Source organism: Antedon mediterranea, chromosome 6 (genome assembly GCF_964355755.1).
Source record: "Antedon mediterranea chromosome 6, ecAntMedi1.1, whole genome shotgun sequence".
Lineage (NCBI taxonomy): Eukaryota > Metazoa > Echinodermata > Crinoidea > Comatulida > Antedonidae > Antedon > Antedon mediterranea.
In genome coordinates, this window is record NC_092675.1 from 6,834,521 (window position 1) to 6,844,206 (window position 9,686).

The 9,686-nt window shown below is 34.6% G+C and overlaps 1 protein-coding gene across 1 annotated transcript; it reads left to right on the forward strand.

The window, feature by feature from the left end:
• Positions 1 to 489: 489 nt before the first annotated feature.
• LOC140052610 (thioredoxin-like) lies at positions 490 to 8,940 on the forward strand. The gene is made up of 5 exons (XM_072098257.1): positions 490 to 662; positions 5,572 to 5,673; positions 6,198 to 6,257; positions 6,846 to 6,911; positions 8,486 to 8,940. The coding sequence occupies exons 1-5, from the start codon at positions 636 to 638 to the stop codon at positions 8,546 to 8,548; spliced, it is 318 nt and encodes a 105-aa protein (XP_071954358.1). The 5' UTR covers positions 490 to 635; the 3' UTR covers positions 8,549 to 8,940.
• The last annotated feature ends 746 nt before the right edge of the window (positions 8,941 to 9,686 follow it).

Sequence of the window (9,686 nt, forward strand, 5' to 3'; positions counted from 1 at the left end):
GCAATGTCATCGCAGTTAAAAAAGTGATTCTCCATGGAGAGGGAGCCAACAAGATGGCGGCTGCAATCGACCAATCAGATGCCCTACGTAGTACGCACTGCTATCATATGTGTTGAGCATATCTGCGTAAGAACGATAAGCAACGCAGCGTATTAATAACGCGAACGCATTCTATGGATCCTCGTATACAAAAAATGCTAGATTACAAAGAAATTATTTCATTCCATTGTGATTAACAATAACATTATAACAATAAAAACTTCACTGTGCTTTGACAAAAATATGTGTTGTAATTTATGTGATATTAATGTATTATATTTGATTATTATTTTTTATATGTTGGAATCATTTTTCAGTCTGGAGTACGCCCTCTAGCCTTCAGCTTATTACATCTCGCTGGTCTAAAATCGTACTCGCAATAGTGGGAGTAGTACTTACTTTCCGCTTGACTAAACTTCACGGTCCAGCAGTCAATCTCCCGGATCATCAAGACCGCAACACACCAATTATCCAACACACACGTCACACCGTCGTATTTTTCGCGCAAAAAGTGTCTACATACTCTACAACCCACCACCACAGCTGGTTTTCAGTTTTGCCATTAATATTCACAGAATTAGAAGAAGTATATTACGATGTCTGTAAAAAAAGTAGCAAATAAGGTAAATTGTGATGTTTTTACTCCAAATAGAAAGAGTGTATCTGTGTAGGCTATCCCTCAACTCAAAAGAAGGGCCAGGCCTAGCTAGGTATATGTTTGTGGTATAGCTAGACTAGGCTAGGCCTAGCCTAGTTTAGTAGTACTAAGCTAGTTAGGCCGGCCAGGCCAGGCCAGGCCAGGCTAGGCCTACTTTGTAGCCTACGCATATTAGGCTAGGTAAGCCTCTAGACCCCTCCATATAGAACTACTAATTAGCCCATCCCATGAATGCCTGCCCAACCAAGCTGGGTTGAACTACTTAGTAGTAAGTAATAATGAATGAATAGGCCTAGCCTAGGATTTACAGTAATCAATAATAATGTATATAATTATAGATACACAGTGTTTACTAGGCCTAGATTTGTTGATTTCAATTTCTAGTACTGCTGTATGCCTAGGCCTACTGTTGCTAGGCCTATAGGGATCTCCGCCTACTGTATAGTAGTATAGTAGTAGGAGATAATATTTTTAGCTGAGTCATACAGAATACTTTTATTGGGTCGATTTATTGTCCCACAAATCCAATTTTTGGACAAAGTAATGAGGTAAATTTATTACTATTACTGTATGTGTTGTTTACAATTATTTTTTAAAGAGAAAATATCTTTTATTGCAGCATACATTGCTATTAAGTTTAAAGATGTACAGTATTGTCCACCAAAAACATGAAAAATGAAGATTAATTAAATCAAACTTTGAATATGTTATTTTGTAGTTTTAATAAAGTGAATCACTTCCGTAGAAAAAAATAACATGATAAATGGTTAAATTCAACCAAAAATCCATTGACTGGCAGCCAATTTGACCATTTTTTTGCTTTAAATTACAGTTTTTTCAGGTTACTAATTTTTTTTTCAATCCAATTTTTGGTCGAAGTCAATAACTATTAGGTGACATTCAAATGGCATATTCAAAACAAAAAAATTGAAAAAAATTATTTTTCTGGGGGACAATACATCTTTAGGTATTATATTGTTAAAATTAAATTAATTATATTAAAATTATCAAATATTAACAATTCAATAGGTGGAATCATTGCATTTTGATTTTCTTTTGTTTGTCTTTGAACACTGCATAAAGAAAACCAATAAAAATGATAAGGGAATAGGAGTTTGTGATCGTTGTATTCACCAATCACTAAGTGATAATACTAAGTCAATAATAATAATTTCCTTTAAGTTTAAGTGGTATTCATTTATACAGGATAATTATTAAATTTATATTGGGTGTTTCCCTTTATCAGGGCATCACGTATGCAAAACCCAGGAGAGCAACAAATCGCTCTCCTCAAATCACCGAGGAGAGCAATTCGCTCTCCTTGAAAAAATTTTAAATCGCTCTCCTCAAATGTTTATGTAAATATGTAAAAAAATTACAATTATTAATTTTTTGTACACATTTTTTTTCCCAACAGGGGTGGGGATAACCCCCCCCCCCCCCCGCCGGGCACAACAAATGTATACTGTACCTCTCCCCTAAAATCCCCCACACCCACCTTCACACAATATTTTCCGTGGGGATCGTAATATTCTACAGTAAAAAAACTCAAGCCAATTTTTTTTTTATGGCCTGGGTAGATTGGGTTTCAGGAGCCTGGAGAATCCTGTCCTGGCCAACTATGCCTTTAGCCTAGCTTTTCTAGCCTAGCTTGTTGGCCTAGAAATCAGACAGAACACCTGAAAAGTATTTACCTGCAATTCATAAATTATACAATTCTAATATGCAACAGCCATTAAAATATTGATAATAAGTTACAAAAGTGTCATTTTAAAATAATTAAGAAAGATATTTGATCGTGTTTACATGTGTCACACATGGGCGCACGCACAATAGGGGAGGGCTGAGAGAGCTTCTAGAAGATGCTGACGTCACACGTCAGCACATGTTTTTAGGAGGATTTGAGTGACCAAAATTGGTTAGAACTTTCGAAGAAATAATCCATCTTCAAAATGATATAATTAAAGCAACCAGCAGCTAAGCTTTTTTAAATAATAAACATTATATTTAGGCCTCCTATATTAATGTTTCCTTTTAAAATTAGATATATTTTATTAACTCGTTCCATAAAAACATAAAGGGAAAAATTATTGGTTGGGACATGATCTTCCTGTAAAGGAGGTGTTTCTATGACACCGTACTGGTTGCACTATGAGGCGATGAAGTAAACTCGCCCTTGAATGCGCGCAGGCAGGGGAATCCCCTTTGTTGGTGGTACCTCGCACTGGAGCGCGATGAATTGCTCTCCTTTTCGAAGGTTGTTGATTGCGATCGCGCTCGCGATCCTTAAAAACGAGGGACTGCCATTAGGCTTGTAGCTTTATAACTTAGCTTATATATTATTAGCCTAGGCCTAGATTGGTTTTAACTTTAAAAAATCCAGGTGTTTTTAGGCCTCTTGACAGAAAAATCAACACTGTCAAAAGCTAGGCTCTATTTTGAAAATTAAGGAGCGCGATAAATTGCTCTCCTCGAAGCCTGTTGAGGAGCGCGGAGGAGCGCGGTCGCGCAGGCGCTCCTTATAAATGATGCCCTGCTTTATCTAAAAGTGTGAATGGTGAATAAAGCACGGTCTTCACAATCTGTTTTGACTAGTTGTCAAGAGGCAATTGATTGGGCCAGTGGTTGTCATGTATGAATTGATTCACACTAAGGTCTATTCTTTTCCGTTCAATAGGAACAACTTCTATTCTTTCTATCTTACTACATAGTACATACACTACAAAACTAGTATACTAGTATACTAGTATACAGCACTATTTATAGTATATCTGATTGATGTGTTGTAAAATTTAAACTAAATCATATATAAATATAAATATATTTAGATGTATGGCAGACATTTTAATGACTGTCAACTTCGCATGTATGCGAATAGGCTAGTTGTACTGGCTGTATAACATCTTCAACGAGTCTAATTGTATTGACATTCTATAATAAAACGAAAGCCAATGAACCATTCTATATTTTGATGCAAACATTTGTAGGGCTTACTATATTGAAAATTTGAGGATAAAAATGTCAGTTTGAAATGAAAATAAAGCACTACTGTATTTGATTATTTAGAACAAGACAGGCAAGGTGGTAGTAGGGATGTGGACACCTCAAATTATCTATGTCTTGTAGGTCAGCGCTAGGCTACTACTACTATATATTGGCTAGCTTGGCCTAGCTAGCTGTACAAATTGCTAAAAAACATTATAATAAAAATACATTTGCTTGTAGAAATGTCTGATGAACATTTTGTTTTATTATTTATTTTATCAAATTATTAATAGTTTAATTGCTAAATAATACTACCCTGTCAAAATATGTGTTTATTCTTGCCATGGAGGTATTCTTGCGTTAATAAAAAAATGAGCTCGCAAGCAGGAAATACCCTCACTGAAATGTACTGGTGGCAGTACAGAACAATGGGTCAATAAACATCCGGCAGTCAATGGGTTTTAAAGAACCCCGATCTGTTTGCATCACTTCACTGTCAGATAGGTAGCTTTCTAGCCAATCTGTAATACCTCAATGAGTCTAGGAAAGCAAATTAATCATGAACTGAGCTGTAGGGACAAATATGTTTTACACAATATGAATGATTGGATGCCACTTTGTATCAAGGACTATTTAATTGGAAGCCTTTCTACTGCCAATAATGCAGTAGAAAACAAGCCTTGAATGTAAATAAGGAAACCACTCTACTGTACTACCCAGACTACCTAATAACTTAATTACACTTTACTATCAGTACTGTGTAGAAGAATTAATCAGTAAGATTGACTTGCTGTACTGTGTGTTCTTGTCATTAAATTAATTAATTTTACTCATAATGTAAAAATTATGTTTTGATTAATTGCATGCAATTAGTGAATTTTCATTGCAATACAAGCTCTTTGTATTCATTCAACAGGATGTGCTGTAGTGCATTATTGCTAATAAGTCCTTTTATGATTCCTTTTATCTCCATGAGATAAAGAGCATTCAATTACAATTGCCTATTTTAATTTCAAAAGATAAATTAAAAGTTTATATTGTAATGGATTCAGATTTATACTTGCCTCAATATACAATAACCATATCAATACGCAGTGGACTAAATGTAATCTTTAATCTCCTTTTATGAGTGCTGCCACCAAACAGTACTCATTCCTTCCACAACAGAGGCTGGGAGATGGACCTCCTACTTTTCCCTATGATACACTGGGTGGGTGGCGCATGCACACAAGTTATGTGTACAGTACACTGCACTTCCAATTTAAAATTATCTGAGAAGAGTGTTCTACCATCCAATTAACTAACTTTATAATGTAGCCAACGTCATACATTTGATACAATTCTTCCTTTTTGTATTGTATTTTTAATAGTTTTAATAATTTTATGATACAAGAAGCTTTTAATCTGTATGTATTATACTTAACCTAGCTTTTAATGTATATTTGTGTATTTAGTTGTAATCTTCTGAATTTGTATAGTATATCTTTTTTTTGTATATTTCATGCCAATTTCAAATGAATTTCCATTTTTATTACTATGGACAATAAAATAGTATCGGTATCAGTATGATCGAGGAGAATCTGTGCCCATTTGCAGATATAATTTGCGACTCAACTTGGCCAATCGGATCTGTTCTGTACTTTGCATACTTTAAATTATAAACAAAATTTAAAAAGATTATATAACAATTTAGGTACTACATTATATAACGCAACCAAGGAACTAAGTTTTTACACTGTACCCAGATCAATATGTACAAATTAAAAAGATTTTGCAAGCAATTTTTCATTTCAGTGTGGTTGTTGCACTGTATGCCAAAACGCATTATCTGTAATTTTTCTTGAGGTGTGCCCGAGTTTTAAAGTTTCATCTTTATTGTATTTTTCCAGAAAGAATTTGATGCAGAGATTGCGGGCGCCAGCGGACTTGTTGTCGTGGATTTTTTTGCGACTTGGTGTGGCCCCTGTAGAGCGATTTCTCCAAAAGTAGAGGTAATAACATTTTACAACCATGGACATTTCCTGCGTTCAGGATGAAATAAAGTTTATCTGCATCCATGAAAATGAAAACCTATTTCAATAACCAATATCAATAACCAGTGTTTTCTTCTCAAATATTTTCCATAAAATGTGTATTTATACCTTATGACTTCTTACAAGCTGAATTTCAACACATGAAGATTTGGCATCGTGTATGTTCTATTACGAGTTGCATTTTGTAATTTCCTGCTTCAGTTTTTAAAATCAATTTTGTGACATTTCTGTGTGTGAACTCACCAAAAAGCCAGTCCAATGATATGTACATTGTATAATAATCATGGACATAATGAATATCCTTAAAATAAAAAAAATAATAATAAAATTGAATCGTTGTTTGTTCTATTTAATGGGGCACATCGACAGAAATATAGTATAAAAAAACAATATAACAAAAAACATTCATTATTAAATCATATACATTTGATAAAACTACAATTTACCAAATTAAGACTGTGATTTCTGTATTTTGTCAACAGTCCATGGCTGCAGAATTTACCACCGTTCTCTTCTTGAAAGTTGATGTTGATGAGAATTCTGTAAGTTTCAAATTTATTTTATTATTTGTTGCAATTAATTCTCAATAGAACTATAGAAATGGAAGCTGTGGATGTCAATTGTCATTCCGCTGTGGATGCCATTCCGTTGTGGATGTCAATTGTCATTCCGCTGTGGATGCCATTCCGTTTTAGATGTCATTCCGCTGTGGATGCCATTCCACTGCAGATGCCATTCCGCTGTGGATGTCAATTGTCATTCCGCTGTGGATGCCATTCCGCTGTGGATGTCATTCCACTGTGGATGCCGTTCTGCTGTGTATGTCATTCTGCTGTAGATACCATTGCACTGCAGATGTGCTGCCATTCCGCTGTGGATGCCATTGCACTACGGATGCCACTCCACTGTAGATACCATTCCGCTGCAGATGTGCTGCCATTCCGCTGCGTATACTGCTAGCTGAACATCTCCCATTTACTACACATACAACAACTGACTGCTGGTGGAAACCATCCATCAACAACATTTCTTGGCAAATCAATGCTTTCTGGAAAACAGGCTTACTAATAAAGAATACTGTATTTAAAAATAACAATACATATTACAGTTTTAACTCTAATTTTAAATAGGACACCGCTGAGGCAGAAGAAATTAGTGCGATGCCTACTTTTAAATTCTATAAGAATGGAGCAAAGGTATGGGCTTACATATTTTTATACTTCTTTTTTATTATTAATTTGGTGAGAGTCGCAAAACGTCTGATTGAATTACTTAATAATAATAATAAATGAAAACTTGTCTAGCGCCAGTGTCCCCCATCCATGTGGCACCCATGGCACTTTATGCATTAGCAAAGTGCGAGTACATCAGCGAATAGCGACGTCTTCAGGTTGGTCTTGAAACTGTTCAGACTAGTTTGAGAATTTAACTGTTGCTAGTAAACTGTTCCATATAGTTCACTGCAACGTAAAAAGATCACTGATTTTTTGCTCTATGCTCTTGAACAAGGTTTTCTGAAATTGATCGTAGGCCTCTGCAGGATGATTCATAACGATCCACAAGGTCAGATAAGTAAGCTTAGCTCCCTGATGCAAAGCTACAGTACTTTGCTGTAATTAAATTATAATCTTGGTGCTGTACCAGCTGTTGCTTCATTGGGCTAGAACCTAACCCCAGCCATCAGCTCAAACAAACTGATTGCCTGCCTGGAATTAATAATAATAATAATAATAATAGTTCATTCTTATATAGCGCATATAAGCAAGCTCTCAATGCGCTGAACATTATTACCCCAGTCATTTTTTTTTGGGGATCAAACACGATGGAAACATACTCCCATAATGCAGCTAGTAATCAGCGCAAAGTTGTGTCTTGATCTAACCGGGTACCCATTTATACACCTGGGTGGAGAGAGGCAAACGTAAGTAAAGTATCTTGCCTAAGGATACAAGCAATGCGGCGAGATCAGTAATCCAACGTCCAACAGGGTTTTGAATGAGAATTTTTTTTCTCAAATATGTACTTGATATACAATTCACTTTACAGTAGAGCAAAATATCTCATCAATTAACATAGCCACCTGAGCCTGGTTATTTCGCAGTAGTTATTAAATTATTTTTCAATCACCAAATTGGTAACTGAAAAATAATTTCAAAATCAATGGATATACTTTGTACAGAAATTCAGTTTGTGTTTTGGTAATCGTTCCCTGATCTTTGGTTGTGTTTTCAAAAACTTTGTACGTGTAAAAAAGATGAAGTACAATATATGAAATAAAATTGGTAACCACTAATAAAACTGGTGAAATGATATACAAATACAGTAATATTATTGAACATCTCTTTCTCTCTCTCTGATATTATTTCTTATTTATCCTTCTTACATAGTAGGCCTACTGTATATTTATATATATTTATTTTTTATATCTTTAATTTTGTATTTTTATATTGTAATTTATTTTTTGTATTAACTGTTTGTATAGTTTGAGGGTCCCTCATGATCAGCTTATGCTGTATGTATCACCCTCATTAAATATTTCCTTTTAGGAGGCTAGGCCAAGGGCTAAACCATTACCCACAAGCGTAATTTGGGACGCGTGGTTGAATGTGCGGTTGCTCACTGTACTGTGTAAATGAATGTGCAAAACAAAAATCCTGTACGATGATAAATTGTGCAAGTGACAATCCTCAATTGACAAGATGTGTGTGATATTACAATATGAATTGATATATGTTGATTAATGTTTTATCCTATTTTTGTCTCGGTGCAGGTTGACGAATTAACTGGGGCCAATGAAGCTAAACTGAGAGGACTCATCGAAAAACACAAATAATAATAATACAAGAATCATTAAACCAATTTTGGTATTTTTCTATCGTAATATACAGAGAAGTAAAAGTAAAATGACTTAAATTTAGAGATAGTCTTATTGTTAATTAGGTACAATAAGTTCGAAATTATACCCACCAGTAACCAAAGCCTTCATCGCGCTATAGATTAGTCTCTTTGATACAATTAACCACAATAACTAGTTTGACTAAAACCAAACAGATGATTAACAGACCAGAGCAGGTTAACTTGGAGAGTCATGTAATATTAAATCGTTTTCATTGCTTTTAATAAATTTCAGAGCAATAAAATATTTTTGCTTGATTGTGTTTTGAACTGAATGTAATTGTAATAGTTTAGTTACTTCTAAGCACATTCTTTTTTAAATATATATTTGTCATTTTGTTATATTTAGTATTCGCCATGTTGAGTTGTTGTATTCCTTATTCCATTCAATTGTTAAAAGAAAATCAAACAGGATATCTATTCAGAAATAACACCAAATGTATAACCTTGATTTTTTTTATACTAACAAACAAAATTGTGTAGGATTACAGAGCTTACCGAGTTTTCATTTGTTACTAGCCACGTTTGTACACACTGTTAGTTATTATGTTAAGATCTTTAAGCCCATGTATCTTTCTGTGTGTGACAATAATAAGTAATTAAATACAAAAAAATAGTGTTACAGCATTTAAAATCAGGTGGTTTAATGAATGAATTTCATTCTATTAAATAAAATGTATGTCAAAAATGTCTGTTAGTGGTGTGCTTTTAATTGTATAATAGAGTAGAAACCTGTATTAAGGTGACACCTTCGAGGACTAACAAAGTGCCCTTGGGGGTTGGTCATATTTCCCCTTGTTTGTTTTAGTGTCCGCTTACTATTACTGTATAAACTATAGGCCAAATATGTAGGCAATGCACCAGTAGCCGATGCAGAAATCTGAAGTAAGGAGAGGTGGGGTACTAGTAGTGTAAATGAAGTGCTGAAGAGGGGAAAGTCCGTACTTTGTTAGTCACATCTTGAACCCGCCTATGTGTACCTTGAATTAGTGTGTTGTAAAGTGTGTTTAAAATAATCCTTCACTTTTGATTGGTCAATTCGCTTGTGTTGTGGCTTGCATTCCTGCGCTGCGTCC

What these genes read in the sequence shown, in the direction of transcription:
- LOC140052610 (XM_072098257.1), top strand. Translation starts at nt 636, where the DNA reads ATGTCTGTAAAAAAAGTAGCAAATAAG. An exon ending in TAAAAAAAGTAGCAAATAAG is followed by an intron (nt 663 to 5,571) that starts GTAAATTGTGAT and finishes GTATTTTTCCAG; the next exon opens with AAAGAATTTGATGCAGAGAT. An exon ending in TTGATGTTGATGAGAATTCT is followed by an intron (nt 6,258 to 6,845) that starts GTAAGTTTCAAA and finishes AATTTTAAATAG; the next exon opens with GACACCGCTGAGGCAGAAGA.